At 50.4% G+C, this 20,435-nt stretch overlaps 1 protein-coding gene across 3 annotated transcripts in view; it reads right to left on the bottom strand.

The window, feature by feature from the left end:
• The window catches only part of COL15A1 (collagen type XV alpha 1 chain), a 105,927-nt gene that overhangs the window by 62,284 nt on the left and 23,208 nt on the right, over positions 1-20,435 (bottom strand). For all 3 annotated transcript variants that reach the window (XM_029203053.1, XM_029203052.1, XM_029203054.1), the window contains exons 4-7: positions 9,251-9,798; positions 7,807-7,881; positions 6,256-6,336; positions 904-1,051 (exon numbers count right to left, since the gene is read on the bottom strand). In XM_029203053.1, coding sequence (XP_029058886.1) covers positions 904-1,051; positions 6,256-6,336; positions 7,807-7,881; positions 9,251-9,798 — 852 coding nt within the window. The remainder of the gene's footprint in view (positions 1-903; positions 1,052-6,255; positions 6,337-7,806; positions 7,882-9,250; positions 9,799-20,435) is intronic.

Below are 20,435 nucleotides of genomic sequence, written 5' to 3'. Positions count from 1 at the left end.
GTGTCACCAATTCCAGGGCTGTACACGTGAATGTGGGCAGTCTGGGTTGTTTTTGACCTTGTACCTAAATCTCAGTGCTCTGGTGTTGGCTGTAACTTCAGTTTGAATGGTTACCCCTCTGATAAAGGGCAGAAAATGCAGGCCGATTTCCGGCCATGCTGCTGCCTGGGGGATGCTGTCAGATCCTGGGCTTCTGCCAGGGCTCCTCTGTATGGCTGGGCAGGGGTGAGAGCCCTGGATGGGTAGTCAGGAGGCCACCTCTGCCCCCAGGGCCTGCCAATGACCTCCTGGGTGTCTGCCCCTCTTTGGCCATCAGTTAGATTCCCACATGTGCCAACAGGAGTTTAGATGGCCTGATCCTCAGAGAGTCGGCGAGTTTGTGGCCAAGGCCGGAAAGAGTAGGGATTCTGGAGTCAGGCCTGGGCGCTGGCTCAGTCCCACCACTCACTAGCTGTGTGACTGTGGGCACATCACTCACCTTTCCAAGCATCCGTTTTTCCATCTGTAAAATACTAGCTAATACTAGCGACTAGTAGACATGTTGTCAGGATTGGAGGGGAAGTATGTAAACACTTGGCACACAGTAGGTATTTAATAAGCAGCCACAATTATCACAAGCTTTTCACACCCCAGGCCCTTCTGGAGGGGTGGAGTCTGGGGGTTAAAAGTTCTGGCATCCAAGATTAAACACCAGCTTTGCCATTTAGGAGCCGTGGAGCCTCGGCTGGGTGACATAACCTCTCTGTGACTCGATTTCCCCATCTTGTTTGGGAAATGAGGGTGATTATAGTCCCTTCCTCAGGGGGTTGAGGGGAAGCTCAAGTGAGATGCTCTCTATCACATACATCACCCAGTCGTCACTCAACAAAACCCACTGCGTATGAAGGTGCATCGGGGACTTGCCTTGCTTGGGGCTGCTGTGCGGGACGGTGCTCATGGTGGTGGTTTCCTGGGGCCCCTCAGGTACAGGTTCACCGGAAAGCTCTGTATCCTCAGAGGGAGAAGACAGGGCTGGAGGTGTGTTTATGGGGCCAACTCTTGCTTCTCTAGACTGCAGGGGAAATGAGACCCAAAGGATTTACTTAGCAGGAGAGCAGAAAAGACGGCAGTGAGTATCACTGGAGAAAACAGTATCTCCACAAAAGCTGAATAAACCCAGAAGAAAACCTAGACCTGCCTATTGTGCACCTGGGCGATCACTGGGCCGCCCAGGCCCTAAAAAAGGTGTATGTTAGGGTAATTAAATTTTGTTCAGTTTACAGCAAGACTCTGATACTCTTGGCTGAAGCTCTTTGAGCACAGAGACCATATCCCTGTGATCCCTGCATCCCAGGCCAGCACAGAGGAGGTGCTCAGTAAAGACGCGTTAAAGGGAGGGAGGGAGGGAGGGAGGGAGGGAGGGAGGGAGGGAGGAAGGGGCTTGTGCTCAATAAAAGCTGTATAAATCCAATCCCAGAGGTACACTGGTCCTGTATACCTATGAAAAAAAAGATGGGTATGGTTTCCTTTCTAGGAAACTTCAGCTTCTGTGTAACTTTTCCAAAGCCAGTCAATGTCTTCACCACCTTTACCAACTAGGAAAAAGCAAACAAACCAAAAACCCCAACAGTTGGAAACAGAGCAGTTCAGAGAGCTAGGCAGAAATCCTGATAAAGGGCAGCAAAGGTCATCCCCAGACCCAGGATCGGGCAGCAGCTCCTGTGACCCAGGGCTCGTTAGTGGTCAGATAGTCTCATCACTTTCTGAGCTCAGGGGGCTAGGGTGAATGGAGGGATCCTACCGACCAGTGTGGGACCTGTGGTATGAACACGAAACAACTAAGACACTAAGATTTCAGGGTAAATTTCTTACCATACCTATCACTTACCTATCCTGACTAATAACAGAAGGTTATTTCCTTAATGTCAGAACCTAGTATATAAATGATGACTCTCTGGTCCATCAGAACAAAGAAGATTCTTATGCGCCCCATAACTTAGGATTTAATGGTTCAGTTCTTATAACCAAACTCGAGTCAAATCCCAGCTCTCCACTTATTAGCTATATTATATTGAGCAACTCATATAACCTCACGGAGCCTCAGCTTCCTCCTCCGTAAAATGGGGCCAATAATAACTACTTAAAAGTTATAAAATGCATGGAGGTGCTTGGCATAGGGCCAGGCCCATAGTATGAGCCCATAAATGGTAGCTATCATCAACATCCCTAGATGTGATTTCTCTGGGTGTTAATATTAAAGGTGATTATCGTTTTGCTCAACTGTACTTGTAGTTTTTTCCATAATGAATACGGAATACTTGTGTACTAAAAAAAAGATATAGTCTACTGTACCTTAAAATCTCCAGGGTGAGGGCAGAGATGGAAGGCTTCAAGAAGTTAAGCCTTGAAGAATGAACAGTTTCAGAGAACAGGGATGGAAGGAGGCATTGAGGTGAGAAAGGACACAGCACTGCCAGGGCCTGACAACCTGTGCTTGGCCAGGGTTCGAGGATGGAAGCAGGGGGATAAAGCCTGGGGAGGCAGAGAGAGGGAGGGGGCTGGCTCTTAGGTGAGAAGTCTGGCCTTAAACCAGAGGCAACAAACTGTGTCCCTTTGGGTATCAGGATGGGGGACATGTGGGCAGGTGTGTACTTTAGGGAGTTCACCCTGGTGTCAATGAGAGCATGGATTTGGGGTATTGAAGTTTAGGCCAGGAGACCAGGAGGGTGCACTAAAGAAGCCCAGTGAGGCAGGAACCAGGGGGGTATAGTGGGAGCAGCAAGCAGTCACCGCCCCCCAACCAAGGAGAGGCTGGGAAGAAGGCCAAGTTAGAACTCCCCATTCCCCAGCTGCATGGTGGTCTAGCAAGGCGGTAAGGACCCCTGCCCCAGGCAGGTTCCTCTCCTCTCCCTGCCAAGGGTTGGGGGAAGCCACTTTACCATGGTTCCGTAGCCTGGAGCAAGACTGCTGGTGGCTGGAAGCCAAGTGGCTTTATAAGGGGCTTGGGATTTGAGATGAGGCAGGTAGGGCAGGTGAGCGTACGGGAAACACAGGACAGTCAGGTAAGGGTGGGCTGAGCTCAGTAACTCAAGGTGGCAAAGTTTGAGTTATATGAAATCACCAACTCCAGCCTCTCAGCTAAAAACCTCTTCTGGCAAAACCCCAACAAGGCAGCCATGAAGCCTGGGTTCAGGGCAGAGCTGGTGAGCTGACCCTCAGCAGTCAGGGTCAGGTGTCCTGTCTCCAACAGGCTGCTGCTGGTTTTCAGGCGTTAGTGTGGATGGAGAACCAGTGTGGCCTGTGACAAAATGGGAATGTCAAGCCTTAAGAGTTTTTAATTAAAATGTGGTAATTTGGGCTTCCCTGGTGGCGCAGGGGTTGAGAGTCCGCCTGCCAATGCAGGGGACAGGGGTTCGTGCCCCGGTCCGGGAAGATACCACGTGCCGCGGAGCAGCTGGGCCCGTGAGCCATGGCCGCTGAGCCTGCGCGTCCAGAGCCTGTGCTCCGCAACGGGAGAGGCCACAACAGTGAGAGGCCCGCGTACCACAAAAAAAAAAAAAAAAAAGTTGTAATTTGCTGGCCCACGTTCAACACATATTTCCTGAGGCCCTACTGTGTGCCATGTCTTGGCTGATCCCCAGGATATAGAAGTGAGTAAATAAGAAGGGCATCTGTCCTTAAACTGCTGGACTACAGGGGAGATGCAGACCCAGACCCAGCTAACTGTGATGAATGTGACACTTGGGATTGCCGGAGTGAGAGTCACGCGTGAGGAGGGCAGCGTGGCCGTGGCCTCCAATGATGGGCTATGGACTGGATCCTGAAGGAGTGGGAATTGGCCAGGCAGAGACAGGGGTGGGCAAGGGCCCTCCGGGCAAACAGAACCTGCAGGAGCCAAGGCACAGATGAGGAGTGAAAGGGTGTGGTGTGTTGGGAATCTGTGAGCATTTGGGTGTGGGTGGAAGAGAGGTCCTGGCTGTGGCGCAGAATCACCTGCAGAGTTTTGTGTAAGTATGGACCATCAGATTTTACTCCAGACCTACTGAATCTGAATGTCCAGGTATGCAGCACAGGCAAGAGGCTTTTTTTAAGACCCTCCCCCAGCACACACACCCCTACACGCACACATACGCACAACACATACAAGTACACATACATACACACACAGACATATATACACACAGACACATATGGACACATAAACACACACACACACACACACACACATACACACACACACACACACACACGCTCAGGACTTTGATGCACAGCCAGGGCTGAGAACCCTAAGGTATTAATTCTAACTCGGCAAAGACAGAACTTTCCAGAAATGGAAAGGTGTGTCAGCAGATGCTGACTTAGCAGGGGGAAGAATTGGGGAGCAGGGACTCCTACCCTAAATGGGGAAGGAGGCCAGGAGGGCCTGTCTTTTTAAGGCCCTGAGTGCTCAGGCAGTCCATGATTCAGTTCGCTAGTCATGGCTTGTGTCCTGGAGGGCGGCAGGGCTGGAAAGGCTGAGGACAGGGAAGTGAGATTCATTCCAAGAGAGAAGCCAGACAGAGAGGGGAGGGGAATGTCTGAGCCGAGGAGAGTAATTCCCCCACCCTGGAGGGGGCGGGGCAAGGCGGGTGGCCAGGGAGGGGAGCCTTCCAGGAGAGGGTGAAAGGGAGAAGTCCCTAGCTGGGGGTGACATGACTGATAGCAGCCTGGGTCCAGGCTGGAGACCTGGCTCTGCCACCTCCAGGCTGGGCAGCCCCGGGGCAAAGCACTTCACTTGTGTTTACCTCAGTGCCTCCTCTGGGGAATGAATGGAAAACACCACCCTGCAAAGAAGGTTACAGCCCTCCCTGACCAGCACCCGCCTCCATGACATCTCATGCTCCTAAGCCCCACTCCCCTTTCCTCTCCGTCCCTCAGGGCCACCTCGGGTTATTAGCCTCTCTGCTCAAGTCAGCCTCACTACTAGCTGTGAACTGGTACCCTGGGGGCGGGGGGCAGCGTCAGGCTAGAAAGCCCAGGGGACCACGGCTCTGTGCCCTGCTGCCCTATGCCCTGGACATGCCAGTGGGGTGGCCAAGGGCTGATGGACACAGAGGATTGCAACACTGCCCAGAGAAGCCACCCGCCAGTCACCACCTAGGCGGGCACCTTGGACCCTTGACCTTCTCCATCTCAGCTACCCCCAAATCGGCTGTGGCCCTGAGGATGCACCCCTGCAACACCGCCCAGGCCGGCAGCACAGGGCCACGGCCTGAACCCTTGATGGGGCATGAGGGGACCTGTGCTCTAGCCTCAGCTCAGCCACACACCCTAGGGCCAGTCTCCTTCCCTCTCTGGGCCTCAGTTCGCTCATTTGTACAAAGGGCAGTTTTCTGTACACATCTGAACAGAAAGGGGTGACCTTAAAGTCCCTCCCACACTAACAGACTCTGGTCCTGTTCTGCACCACCCACCCTTCTGTCACTGGAGGTCTATAATTTAGAGCCCCCACCTTATTTCTAGCTCCCTGCTTCCTTCTATCAGAGATGAGTCTGTAGACTGAGCCAGACCAGTCGAGGAGATGGCTGGGGCTTCTGTGCTCAGTGACTCAGACAGTGCCAGCTGTTTTCATTACAACAGGCTCCTTGGTGTCTCCACAGTCTGATTCAGTGCTTTCAAAACCACTTCCTTGTCTTGGCCACGGGGCACATTCCCAGGAGGGAGGAGGCCCACACCACTGGGAGGATGGCTGCCTTTCCCATGGGGCCAGAAACGAGCTCCTGGGAGGACTCCGCATCTCATAGGAGAGGGGGCCCCAACTTCCTTCTCACAGCCAGAGCCCTGAGCAAATGTGACAACAGCCACCGTTCAGGGCCACCTCCCTTGTGCCAGGCACTGGGCCGAGACCTGCCCCTGCATGGCCTCATCTAACCTCAAAAGGACCTCATGAGATAGCACGCTGATTATTGTTTTATGGGAGAGGGGCTGAGGCTCAGAGAGGCTGAGTAGGTCACCTAAGCTCACACAGCTGGGAGGTGATAGAGCACAAAGTTCACCTTTGGACAGCCCTCTCATGGCCACAGCACAGGGTGGCACCCAGGTAACAGTGTTCCCCTGCAGTTGGGATTTTGAAAAATGCCCATTGGCCAGGGTTTTCCTGACCTCCCCAGGTGAACTGTCTAATGAAGTCACAGTTCTGAAAACAGAGACGTCAGACCGGGACTCTGGGTACTCTCTGATATCGCCTAGCCCCCTAAAAGCCAACTAAGAGGACATGGCACAGCATCCAGTACTCACCGGGGCTTGAGTGTAGGTGACGGCTTCCAAGATCTCAGCTACTCTGTCTGTCTCCTGAAGCCCGCTGGACTCTCCTGACGCCTGTGTGGAGACAAATCATGCTGGGCAGAGGGGGGCAGTTTACAACTGCGGAGTCACAGAAATGAACTCCTGTGGAGGAACGGTGCGTGTGTGAAAGAGAAAGAGAGAGATGGAGATGGATGGAGACAGAGGGAGCAGGATGGAGAAGACAGCATACGTCTTGGCTATTCTTTCTGTTTCCTTCCACGTTTTATTGCTCAAACAAAAAACTACAATCAGTGTAGTCTCTCTAACATACCTACCTGCATTTTGCCCAGGTGCCTTTCAATCTCGATCAAAAGGCACTCCCTCTTTGTACGACTGTCGCCAGAATTCCTCACTGGGAGTCGTTACATTTGAAATACATCCTCCCTTTGCTACCTAGTCTTCATGGTTAGCCCCCTAATGGCAGCCAAGACACCCGTATGCCATGATTTTGTAACTTATTTGTGGACCCTTGGGTGGTTTCTGCTTGTTCAATAGCAACACGGAGATGAAGGAATAAATACACACAAAGCTTCCCTTCTTTCAGCGTCACGGGAACGCCAGGCTGGGATCACAGCCTCAAGGAGAGCAAACATTCTCACAGATCCAAGCTCCACCTTGGAGGGGCTTTCCAACGACACTGGCAGCAGTTTTCACTAAATGAATAAAGTCAGCTTATTTTAGCTTTGGGGCTGACACCACCCAAAGAGGGGCAGAAGGTCTAGGAACACGCCACGCTCTGCCCGTCTCCGCCTTTCCCGCATTACTGCCATGGCTTCTGCCGGGAACACCTCTTCTTCTTCATCTGGATGACGCTTGCCTGTCACCGGTCAGGCATCAGCTCCTGCCTGACCGGCTTCCCACTGCTCCTCCCCCACCTTCCTGTCCCGACCTGACCTCTAGAATTTGGGTCTGAGGGCCACTCACACTCAGCTCTGTCACTGCAGTTTGGGTGTGTGTGAGCATCTGGAGGATAGAGACAGTTCCCAGTTCATCCCTTTATCTCCAGCATCTCCCCAGGTCTGTCACCTTGCAGGTGCTCAGTCAATTCTGACGGGAGGGAGGGAGGGAAGGAGGGGGAAAAGGACGCATCTTTTGTCCCCTGCCCACCACCACTGCCCCCCAGCTAAGGAACCGATTCATTTGCCAAGCATAAAAGCTAAATTTAGTTTTGCTTTTATAAGAATTTACACCCAGAATGTCTTTGAGTTTTTACTTTGATTTTAGAATCCTGACACCCTTTCTTGGCAGGAAGTCTGGAAACCACGCCATTGACTGGCACGGCCACGGAAGAACCTAACACCTTAGAAGAAACACAACTCCTCCCCCACACACACCAAAGACATGGCTGAAGTTCTTAAAAATAATAATAAAGCCAAAAAGCCCAAAATAGGACTTGATGCAGTGCTTGCCAAGATGAGAGATTTCAGAGACTCCATGACGTTGGGAATGAAAAATTGCCTGGGCGCCAGCTTCTCTGGCTGCCGGGGGGAGGTAGGGGCTCACCGAGGATTCTTCAGCTTCACACAGCTCCTCGGGAGTCCTGGGGTCACGGTGGATGGTGAGCTGCTGTATAGACCCCTAGGGAAAAGCAGAGGGGTCAGAGGCCACGTCTACAGCACAAGCAGCCGTGGGAAACATGACTTTTTTGTAACAGAGAAGAAGCCGTGAAAGGACAGGTGTGAGGAGTGCCGCCCATAGCCGTGACAAGGAAACCAAGCCACCTCCAGGCCTGTTCTCATTCAGGGGGACGCTCCTTGGGCCAATGTAATATGAGCCCCACTAACTAGAGAGGTCCTTGGAGAGCATGGCGTTCAAAGCGCGGACTAACAGCAGCCTCCTAACTGGTCCCCAGGTCCCCAGCTTGTCAACAACAAGCCCTAAAATGCACGCCTCCCCCACCAGAAAGTGTCTCTCCCCCATGGCTCAATGCTTCCCAGCTGGAAGGACCTGTCCCCAGAGTAGGTGTCCACCAACCTCCCTGCTTCCACTCCGCCTCCCCTCTCCACACCTGACAGCCCGTTCTCCATGACTATCCCCAAGCGAGCGTTTCAAAATTATTCATCCGATTTTAACTTCTTAAAATCCATCTTCCACTGTCCTACAGATAAACCCAAACCCCAGGCCACAGGCCTGTCCTGAATCAGTTGGGAAGGTATCAGTAAGAATAGTGCTGACTAAATGGATAACTACAGTAATTTAGGGATCTGCTTTAGAATGGCTTATTCATAAAAAACATTTTGGGCTTCCCTGGTGGCGGTGGTGGAGAGTCCGCCTGTTGATGCAGGGGACGCGGGTTCGTGCCCCAGTCCGGGAAGATCCCACATGCCGCAGAGCACCTGGGCCCGTGAGCCATGGCCGCTGAGCCTGCGCGTCCGGAGCCTGTGCTCCACAACGGGAGAGGCCACAACAGTGAGAGGCCCGCGTACCGCAAAAAACAAACAAAAAAACATTTTGACAGCAAAATCAGTTTTCCGGTATTTTTTTCAAGTCACATTACCCAAAAGGAGAGAGCGAAACTACCTCACACTCTGGCATCCCAGCTATTCCACCTCTGTAGAAATTACATGCAACTGCCACCCTTTTCCAAAGATAAAATCACTGAAGGATCTAACAAACCTTACCCTTTCTCTAATGCCTTAAAGCACACAAAGTGCTTTCACACAGGCTAGCTCATGTGACTCCACAACCCTGTGGCCTAGGCTTTCTTATCCCTACTTATAGATAAGAAAACACAGAACAGATCAGAGAATCCAGATACTGTCTAAAATCATCAAGCTACACTGAAAACTCAGCGCTGGAATCTAGGCTTTGTGTTCTGGGCCTAGCTTTCTCCCACCAGCATACATGCCTCTTTGGGGACATAAGAATACGATAATAACAAGAATAGCTGCTTGTGTTTGTCGCACGGTGTCCAGAGGCCCCCCTGATCTGCAGGGCTCGGACTCACAGTGAATCTCTCCAGCCCCGTGGCTCCTGCGTTGCCGACGAAGATTCCCGCGCTGGGCTCGAAGGCCAAGACCCGGGAGGACCTCGGGAAGGGGACGTGGCTGTGTTCCTCGCAGTCCACAAGGAGGGCCACTTCCTCCCCCTGGACAACCATGGCAAAGCGGTTCCACCTATGGGTCATCACAGGCACCGGGAAGGCGGCAGCCTCGTGGGACACCTTGGAGCCGGGCTCCGTATAGTAGAGGATGACCCGCTGGCTGCCATCCTCCACTCCTGAGAGCCGCAGGCCCAGGTAGATGACCTTCTGGAAGGCATCTGTGATAGCAAAGAGCACGCCGCCTCGGGCACTGCTGGGCTTCACCATCACGCTGATGGCAAAGTCCCTGAAGAAGGTGGGTGGGATGAGGGTCCTGGCCGGGCGGCCGACGTTGGCACCAGGCCCGAAACTGTAGGCCGGGAAGCCACCATAGCCAGTGACAAAGGACACGGATGAGGGCAGCGGGACGCCGATGAGCTCCGTGAGGTCCAGGTGGCCCTGGGAAGCCAATTCTGCAGGGAGGGAGAGAGGAGGCCATGCTTCACATATATATTCGACTATGCTTGGAAATGAGGAAGAAATAAATTCAGGAATGAAATGGGATCCTTCAGGAGCCCCACTGTTGTGTCTTAATTATTGTTTTTCAAACTTTTTTGACAATGACCGACAATAAGAAATGCATTTACATGGCCACCCAATATGCACATTTAGACAAATATATATCTGTAACAGTGAAACAGATGTTTCATAAAACATTATTTACTTTTAATACTTACCAGGCACTATGATGTTTTCCTTTCTGTTTAACAATTCTTTTTCTCTTTTGTTTTATTAAAAACATGCTGGAAACAACCTACTGAACTGATATCATTACCCATGAACAAGTCATGATTAGCAGTTTGGAAAACATTTAAAAATATTCCTAGAATATCCCTACAGTGTTCCCCCATCAACTTAAGGATTTTTCCCCCATTTCTTTCTTTAAAAGAGGATAGGTTTGGGACTTCCCTGGTGGCACAGTGGTTAAGAATCCACCTACCAATGCAGGGGACACAGGTTCTAGCCCTGGTTCAGGAAGATCCCACATGCCGCGGAGCAACTAACCCCGCGAGCCACAACTACTTAGCCCGCTTGCCTAGAACCCGTGCTCCGCGACAAGAGAAGCCACCGCAATGAGAAGCCACCGCAATGAGAAGCCCACACACCACAACGACACTCGCCGCAACTAGAGAAAAGCCCATGCACAGCAACGAAGACCTGACGCAGCCAAATAAATAAATTAATTAATTTTAAAAAAAGTGGATAGGTTTATTTTGTTTTGTATTTTGAATGAGGTCTACTGTTTAAGTGCCTCAGGGTGTGGGGAAAAAAGCAGGGACAAAGCCATGTGTTCTCAGACCTTAGGACAACTGAAATACGTACCATCGTCATCGCCCTTTGTCATTGTCGTCATCATGGTCAGCATCACCCACGTTCCCCGGGCTCTCACTCTTACCAGGCTCTAATCTCTTCACACACATTAGCTAGCTCATTTACTCCTCACAACAGCTCCATGAGGGTAGGTACTATTATCCCCATTCTACCCCAGAGAAAACTTAGAGAAGGTAAGAAATTTGCCCAAGGTAAGCCTCTCAGGAGAGCATCCCACTAATGAGGTGTGCTCTTAACCACTACCCCTTGGGGGGAGAAATAATAGGCCTCCATTGTGGTGGCCTGGAAAGGACCCCAGGTTCATGAGCCTTGGTCCACCCAACCACCGTCCCCTGGGAGAAGGCTGCAGGCTGGCTTGCAGTGACGTGCACCCCTGTGCACCTGCGGTGATGAGATAGGAAGGCAGGTCCCAGAGAGAGGTGGGCAGGAGCTCTGCAGGCGGGACAACAGATGCAAACTGGATTTTGAAAAAGGAATGCTTGAAAAAAGGAACGTAAGATATTCATTTTGTTTAATATGTTTAGATTGATTTCATGTTGAGATGATAATTTGGGGAAATTCTGGGCTCAATAAAATATATTATTAACATTTTTAGAACAAGAATAACATGAGGAACAGGCACGGGCCCACCACTCCACTTAAGAAAGAAAATATCAACTCAGCTGAAGCTCTCATGGACTCTCTGATCCTATTCTCCCTGCCTATGCCCCAGAGGCAGCCACTCTGGGGGTCTGGTGTTTATTATCCCCATGCATGCCTTTGTGTGTTTACTACATGACTCTATGTCTCTAACAGAATGCAGCACTGCTGTGCCTGTCTACTAACCTCATATAAATGTTGGCATGCTGCATGTATTCTGGAACTTTTTTATTTTCCACTCAACGCTGTATTTTTGAGATTTATCCCTGTTGAGACATGTGGTTCCAGGTCTCATATTTTCGCAGCAGTACTCTAGGTATACATAAGCCACTATGGATTAGTTCACATTTCTGCTGATGGAAAGTGAGGTTACCATCACTATTACAACCACTACTACTATGGACTTTCTTATACACATCTCCTTGTGCTTACCTGTGCAGGTAATTCCACCACTTAGGGTAGAATTATTGGATGATATGGGTATATATGCATCTGCAACTTCACTGAGTGTGGCTAAATTGTCCTCTTAAGCAACTGTGCCATTTTTTAAAAATTGAGATATAACGGACATGTAATATTGTGTAAGTTTAAGGTGAACAAAGTGTTGATGTGATACTTATATTATGTATTGCAGTATGATTACTTCCCTAGCATTAGCTAACACCTACATTATATACCATAATTATCATTTCTTTTTGGATGCAATTATTATCTTAATTATCATTAAGATGCAACTGTGCCATTTTATATGTCCACCAGAAGCACGTTCTTACAAACATTTAGAGGAGGTAGAGAGATGAGATTTGGGGAGTGGTTCATGGGGCTTTTCAACTACAGTGATGATGTTTATTTCTTTTTTTTTTTTTTTTTTTGTGGTACGCGGGCCTCTCACTGCTGTGGCCTCTCCCGTTGCGGAGCACAGGCTCTGGACGCGCAGGCTCAGCGGCCATGGCTCACAGGCCCAGCCGCTCCGCAGTATGGGGGATCCTCCCGGACCGGGGCATGAACCGTGTCCCCTGCATCGGCAGGCGGACTCTCAACCACTGTGCCACCAGGGAAGCCCTTTATTTCTTAAACTAGGTGATATTCAAAAGTATTCCTTGTAGTATTCTTTATAAAAATGCCATGGAAAATATTTCACAACACTCAAATGAAAACGATTGTCCCATCCTCAACAAAGGGCAAATCTGATCATGTTGAGAAGGCTTCTCTGGCCATCTGTGCCCACAGGGTCCGCGGCAGCCTGGGCGCCTGGCTGGAGAGGCCTTTGTGGTCTAGACCCAGCCGCACTCTGACTCCCCAGCACTCCGGACGCCCTCCCTCCAGAGCCCCAGGCCATCACAGGTCCCCTCCCCTCCTTGTCAAATGCTCTTCCCTCTGCCACCACCCCACCTCGCCCCACCAGTTATTTTTACCAGAATAACTAACTCCTCATTCTCCAAGACTCCCTCCCATGAAATCTCTTGTTTCACCTCCTGACCTACATCTCCTTCCAGGCCCGCATCAGATGCCCCCTCAATATATACTGAGGTCTTCCACTTCCACTCCCAGCACACTGCAGGTCCCTGTTGGGTCACTTGTCTCTCTCCCCATTGTGCCACAAGAACGTGGACCACACCATTTATCTCTGTGTTCCCAGTATCCAGCTCAGTGCTGATGAATGAATGCATGAAAAGATGAACAAATAAATGAATGAAGTCCAACCCCTTCAGTTTAGAGAAAGAAGGCAAAATTGAGGTTAAAGGAGGGAAGGGATTTGGCGGCTAAAAGCAGATCTGATTCTCAATCCAATGATTTTTCTGTCCAGTTTTCAACTTGCAATAAAACAGAAACTAAAGTATGACAAACCCCAGAAGGCAAAAATAACAAGATCTATAAATTTCATTAAATTTAACAACACATAAATTTTTAAAGTTCTGCATAGCAAAAATAAATCCCCACAGTGTCAAATAAAATCCCAACCTGGACAAAAATATTTGCTACATATATCACAGACAACAGATGAATTATACTAATACACAAAACAAACGAATAAGCAGGAGGCCAAAAATCCAACAGAAAAATGGGCAAAGAACAGGAAATTCTTTCCACAGTAAAAGAAAAAAAAATGGCTCTTAAACATATGAAACAATACTCAACCTCATTCAGAACAAGAGAGATACAAGTAAGATTATGAAGATACCATTTTCCCTATCAGATTGGCAAAGATCAGAATGTTGGATAATATTCTGTTTAGCAAGGGTTTGAGGAAACAGGCCATCGCATGCACCGCTGGTGGGACTGTAAACTGGCACAACAACTGTGGGAGGGGCACTTTGACGATATTTATCAAAAGTAAAAGTGCATATGTACTCTTTGACCCAGCAGTTATACATCTATGAATTTTTAGAACAGATACAGTTACAAATGTGACATATAAAGCACTTAAAGAATATCCATTGCAGTATTGTTTAAAATGTATCTAAATGTATCTAAACCATTCTGTCTTGGAATTCTTGGGGAATGGTTAAATAAATAATAACTTTTGGGACTTCCCTGGTGGCACATTGGTTAAGGATCCACCTGCCAATGCAGGGGACACGGGTTCGAGCCCTGGTCCGGAAAGATCCCACATGCCATGGAGCAACTAAGTCCGTGCGCCACAACTACTGAGCCTGTGCTCTAGAGCCTGTGAGCCACAACTACTGAAGCCCGCGAGCCACAACTACTGAAGCTTGTGCACCTAGAGCCCGTGCTCCGCAACGAGAGAAGCCACCACAATGAGAAGCCCGCGCACCGCAACGAAGAGTAGCCCCCGCTCGCCGCAACTAGAGAAAGCCCACGTGCAGCAACAAAGACCCAACACAGACACAAATAAATAAACATATAAATTTCTAAAAAAAAAAAAAAGTAACTTTTGATATACCCATACAACGAAATACAATGCAGCCTTTAAAAAGGTATGGTTCTTTAGGTTTTAATATGAAACAAGATGTATTAACTAGAAACAAACACATAAGAAAAACAAGGTGCAGAATAGAATTGCTATCAGTTGGAAATACATATATTAATACATAAATATATAAAATATATTTTAATATATATATTAAATACATCTAGAAAGATACACCAGAAACTGGGACCAGAGATTGTCTCCAAGGAACAGTGCTGGTGGCTGGGAGACGACAGGAGACTTTCTTTTCACTGGATACTCTTTTCTACTTTTTGAATTTTACCCCAAGTACATGATGTGAAAAATAAAGACATTTACATATTTTTAAAGACGTTAACACCCTACATCCCCTTTTAGAAAGTATAAAACCTTTTCTTCATGTTTCTCCTCACTCAAATATAGCCCATCTCTATAGAAAGAAGAAAAAGTGAAAAGAAAAGAAATAGAAAGAAAAGCAAGCAACCCACTGAGATTTCTTTCCTCCCCTCCACAGTTTAAAGATAAAAGCAAAACAAAACCATGAGTACCCTGCTGATAGCTTCGCTTTCTTCTCCATTTAATCCAGTGAAAGCTTTTCCTCTAGCTCCTCTCTCTCTCCTACTGAGAACAGGAGGAGAAGTCCCTCTCTGGTGGGATACTCCAGGTTTGTAGAATGTGTGGTTCCACAGGGAGTGAATGACCGGGGCCTCTCATCCAGCGTCTCATTTCTAAGTGGTGCCCTGAGCGTTCAAGGGACAGCTGGGGGTCCAGGGTACCCAAGGACAGGGGCTGAGAGGTTCCCACCCAGAAGCCTGCTTAAACGAGCCCAGTGCTGCCACGGCCAGTAAAGCCCAGGCTTCCATGTGGCCATTCTGGGAATTCTTAGTTCCAGGAGGATTCTGGTTTGGGGGAAAAAAAAAAAAAAAAAAAATCACCAATCTATCCAATCTCCTTATCTTATAGACAGGGAAATGGGTGGTCAAGGAGAGAGTTCCAGGACGAGGAGACACAGCCAGAAAGCAGTAGATGGAGCAGTGAAGCAAGGATAGACAGAAGGGAAGTGTGATTCTGCCTTAGGGGTGACTTGGAATGACAGATGACCCAGAACTGGTATCCCTCCCGCGACCCCTAAACTGCCTCAGCCCTGCCAGGCACAGACCACTGGTGGGCCAGCTGGACAGTGGGCAAAAAAGGCAGCCTGCAGAGGAGAACTACCTTGGTGTTGGATTCAGATCCAGCCTTTGCCAATTACGAAGCGGGCAGCTTTTGGGCAGATAACTTACTGCTGACGAGGGGACATCCCACCCATCTCACACATGGGGACCAAATGAGATGGTGGAGGAAAAGTGCAAGTGCTCAACAAATGGTAGAAATTGGTCTTCTGTTTGATTCAGAGGTATAAGCTTAGCAAAAAGCAAAGTCTGCAAAGAGATCATTTCCTAATCCTACCCGCCCCCTGCTGCCCAGACCCCAGCCATGAGAGAGGACCGGAGTGCAGGCATCAGGCAACAGGCCTTGCTTCCACTGGGTCGGCCACAGGGGGAGCCAAGCCACAATCTAGAGGAAGTCCAAGTCGGCCCAGCCATGCTCTCAGCAACCACCACTCCCTCCACACGCATGGTCCCACAGCGTGGCGCGGCAGGGAGCGACCCCTGGCCTGGAGTGACCCATGCTCAGGGCTGCGCCTGGGCCTGCTGGCTCATTTCTCCTTGGCCTCCAGCAGGAAGGCCACCTGCTCAGGCGGCCACCAGGGAGGGGAGAGAAGCCAGGGAGCCAAGACAAACAGGCCCAGCAACTTGGTCCATACACTTGTCCTAGGATGGCTCTGTGCTGGGTGGGAAGCTAGGGGTGGAGGTCACAGCTGGTGGGAAGACATCTCACCATCCTTGAGGGGCAAGACTGGAGGGGGCAGTGCTAATGGGGGACTGACTGCAGAATTCTCTGGCCTCAGGAACCTTGGGGCCCTTTGTGGAAGGTGGCCACACTTCGCCACAGATAACTACTTATCTCATAGGACATCTGACCTCAGTCTTAATCTTTCACTTCATTAATGCATAGGGATAGCTTCATTTCCAATGGAGGTTCTTCAACCCACTTTTCCAGTTCATGAATTTGATAACATTCATAAAGCCCCTACCTCACACCTTATGTGCAGCTGGGGATATGGAGCTGAACCTAGAATGTAGGCTCTCAAGAAGCTCATGATCTAGGTGTCTCAGTTAGCAGTCTTCCACTCATGCTACTCACAAGCTCCAGAGCCTTCAATGGCTCCCCAGCGCCCTCAGGATCAAGTTGAAATTCCACTCAAGACACCTTTTGCTTCACTGCTTCATTCTCTCCCTTTTCCTGTCCCTGTCTTTGCTCAGGCTGTTCCTTCTATCGGTAACATCCTCCCCTATCTTCTCACAGCCAAATCTTTCTAAGCTCACTCAGCTGCACCCCAAGACACTGGAGCTCCTCTCCCACCCTATACACAGAGCCATAGTCATGACTCCCTCCTTCAAATACCCACATCAGGGCTTGGCAGAGAGCAGACACTTGGCATTGTGGCCTGAGGAAAGGAAATAGAGAGATGCCACTGGGCCTCGCTCTCCTCAAGTCTTTGGTTTGGGCTCCTAAGCACAACTTTGGTGCAGCCCCTCCCGAGGGCACAGGGAAGGGAATCAGACGGCTTTAGAGGTGGACTGGGCAGAGGAAAATGTGAACATTTTCAATGCCACATGGTGCAACTTTCCTCCCAGGGGTCCAAAGCCAGTTTCCATGGAAACCAGGGCAGAATCCTAGTGCTGAAGAAACAAACAGGGCAGGGTTCAGGTTTTCCTTCCACAGAGATGACAGTGACCTGGCCAGAGGAGGTGAAGAACTGGAACCCTTCCCTCTCCTCCTCTCCAGGACAGCTGACATCTCTCCTCCGCAGGCAGGTCTCAGTTTCTCCTTCTAGGTAATGGGCTGGTTCAGCCCTTCCATCTGTGGGGTCCTGAGACAGTGCCTGGGGCTAGCCTGGGCTAGCCTGGGCTCTGGAGCCTTGCCTCCTCAGGGAACTGTATCTGGCTTTGCAAAGCTCCATCTCACAGATGATTATCTGGGACCTGAGCCCAGTGCTCTGCGCTTGTTAGCATTTAAAGCCCCAAGGGACTAAGGAGCATTCCTCTGGCTCTAGGTCAAAGAGGGTTGCAGAGAAGCCAGACAGGGTGGCTGAGGACACTCCAGGAACGTGCACAGCAGCGGCCCCAGGCGGCCACACGGAGAACTGCATCCATGAAACCCAAGGAAGGCTTCCTGGGCTGCAGCTGCGAGGGTAACCGCCTGTGCCAGAATCACCGTCAGGTGTGGAAGTGACCCAAGAGAGCAGGTCTGAGGTCAGTGGGGAGCTGTGAACAAGCCAGGCCTAGAACCCTGGTGCCTCCCTCCCATCCTCTACCCCTTTCCTACACCGGCTGCCTGGGAAAGCAAAAGGTGTCCCTTCCCCACATCCCATTTCCACTTGCCATTGTGAAGACTACAGAACACTTCAGTCAGCTTAAACGGGGACTCACTGATTCCTCTTGCTCCCACTGGGGGCAGGGCTCAGGGAGTCCAGGTGTTCCAACCCTGATGGAGCCAACAGGCTAAGTGTGTAGGTAAAGTGGGGATGACTGCCCTTGGGACCCCAGCAGGGCCCCTTCTCCCCTGGATTTCCCTGCACTCACCCCTTGGGAGAGAGGAGGTTCCCAGTGCCTCCTTTGCTGCCTGCTGGGAGTTCACCAAGCCACAGACTCTATGCAGAAAGACTGCTCACCATTTGGAGAAGGAGTTTCCTCTGCCACATCCCTCCACGCCAAAGTCTATCTGGTTTCTGCTTGCACATCTACACTATCCAGGAGCTCAACGCCCCCAGGATAACCCTGGCCACTGCTGGGCAATTCTAAGTCTTCTTTCTCCCAGTAAGCTAAGGCATGTCCTCCTGTAGCTCCCACCTGCCTGGCTGGGCCTAACTCTGCCCTCTGGACTTCCACACCATGGCCTCTCAGACACTGCACGGAATGGTGGACAGGGCCCGGCCTGGGAGGCAGATTCTGCCACCAATGCAGCGTATGATCTCGAGCAGTCCCTTCTCTCTGAGCCTCAGTTTCCTCGTCTATGAAATGAGAGGCCTGCATCAGATGGTTTCCAAAGGCCCTTGCCAGGTCTGAATGTCTTCAGTTTTGCATCCTCATCTCCCATCTGTTTTCCAGTTTCTCTAACCACCCTTAACTGCCGGTTCCTTCAGCCCACAGCCTTCAGGCCTGGAAGGAATGACTCCAATGGGAACCAGCACAAATCCAGCTCTCCCTCTACAGATGTCCTCATCTTTGGACAGTGTGGCCTGGCCGGAGGTGGGGAGCACTGTGCCCGGGAAAATGTCATAACTCTGCCTGTGAGGAAACATCACAGCACCCGGGCTGGAGTCCCTGAAGGCACCCAGATCTACCTGACTCCCTTCCCGAGGAAAATGGACGCAGCAGAATTCCTCCTGCAGGGGCTCAATCCACACCCAGCAAAGATGCAAGAGGTTCTTAGAAAAACCTACCACCCAATGCATTTCTTAGAAAAAAACTGTTTCGCTGCCAGGGAAAAAATCCTGGATCAACTTAGAAGGAAGACCTGGGCTTGCCAACAATCAAAGACCTCATTTTTCTGAATTACAGAAGAGCATTTTTCTACATGTAAACTTAGAACGCCTCTTTCCCTTTTCCGGTTTTCATATATAGCGCAGGAATTTTCCTGCTCAATGAAGTTACTGTATGAGCTCTCCTCTCTCTCTTTCTTTCAGGCCTCTGACCTCAAGTGAGAAAACGATGGTTTTGAAGGGGCCTGGAGGTGGTCAGAGTCCTGGCAAGGTGTGGGCCCTGCAGCTTGGTTGCCCTGCCTAGCAGCTGGAAGGAGCTGGGCCCAGCTGGGTGCCCCAGCAGGAAGAAGTCTGCACCCACCAGCACCCTCTCTGGTTTCGAAGCATCCTCTCACCTGTTCCCTCTCCATGGGGGAGGGAGGCAAGGTGGGGCTCATTCTCTCATTTGGCAAAGGGAATCAAGCCCCAGAGAGGAGAAGTAACTCACCTGAAACCCCAGTGCGGAAGCCAACCTATTATAGCCCACTGCCTCCTGGGCTTCCCCCTCGGCTCTCCCTCTGTGTTTCAACAGTCCCCGTCCATCCCTCCACCGCTACACCCTCATCCCTGCATTCTGGTGGTTAGCTCCCTTCCTTCCCTGATATGCCTAGACATGGGCTCCTGGACATGGATCATGCAGACTCATCTCGCAGTCCCTGGCACCAGCACAGAGTCTGGCAAGGGTGACCTATGAATGGATGACAAGAAACAATAACATCTGTGGCTAAGATTTACTGTGGGCTTGCTGCGTGAGAGGCACTATTTGAAGAGCTTTCCACCAATCATTTCACCTTCAGCCTTGATTCTTTATGAAGGAGATAATATTATTATCCCCATTTTACAAGATAGAAAACTGAGGCTTGGCAAAGTTAATTACTGCCCCAAGGCCATGAAGATAATAAGCAGTTGCAGTCAGGATTCAAATCTGACTAGGCAGTATAATGTTTTACGAAGGCTGCCGTCCTAGCCACACGTCAGAGTCACCCAGGGAGCTTTTAAAAAGACAGAGGTCTGCCCCTCCTGCCTGGCCCTATGGAATCAGAGTCTTCCAGAGTCTGGCCTGGGTGAGTCTGATGCCCTCTCCTGGTTGGCAGCCACAGGTAAGGGTTAACCTCCTGGGGTTTGGTAGCAGAACGATCTGGACTTGAGCCCTGGGTCTACCGCTAACTGGGGTGTGACCTTGGGCAAGCCAATTCGCTTCTCTGAGCTGTGAACTAATCTGTACAGCGGGGCAGCAATGAAAGCTGCCTCCTGGAGTCACCACGAGAATGGACAACACGATGGGCCAGGAACGCTCAGGACCCAGAGACTAGGCAGACTCTGGGCCGGGTACCCTCATGGTCTCTGCAGTTCCCTTCACAGTCATCCTCCAACTGTTATAGCCTTTACAGAATTAATAATAGAACCAGATAAGTAGGCCCAGAAACTAGGGAACTGAGGAGCTGAGCCTGGAGAGAGTGCCATGAGTCCCTCCTTCTGTGACCGGGCCCTGCAACACACACACACACACACACACACACACACACACACACACACACACA

This window comes from Monodon monoceros, unplaced genomic scaffold, assembly GCF_005190385.1.
Source record: "Monodon monoceros isolate NGI ecotype Baffin Bay Population unplaced genomic scaffold, NGI_Narwhal_1 Super_Scaffold_5, whole genome shotgun sequence".
Taxonomy (NCBI): domain Eukaryota; kingdom Metazoa; phylum Chordata; class Mammalia; order Artiodactyla; family Monodontidae; genus Monodon; species Monodon monoceros.
The sequence above is the reverse complement of the archived record's forward strand: the minus strand, read 5'-3'. Positions and strand labels throughout refer to the sequence as shown.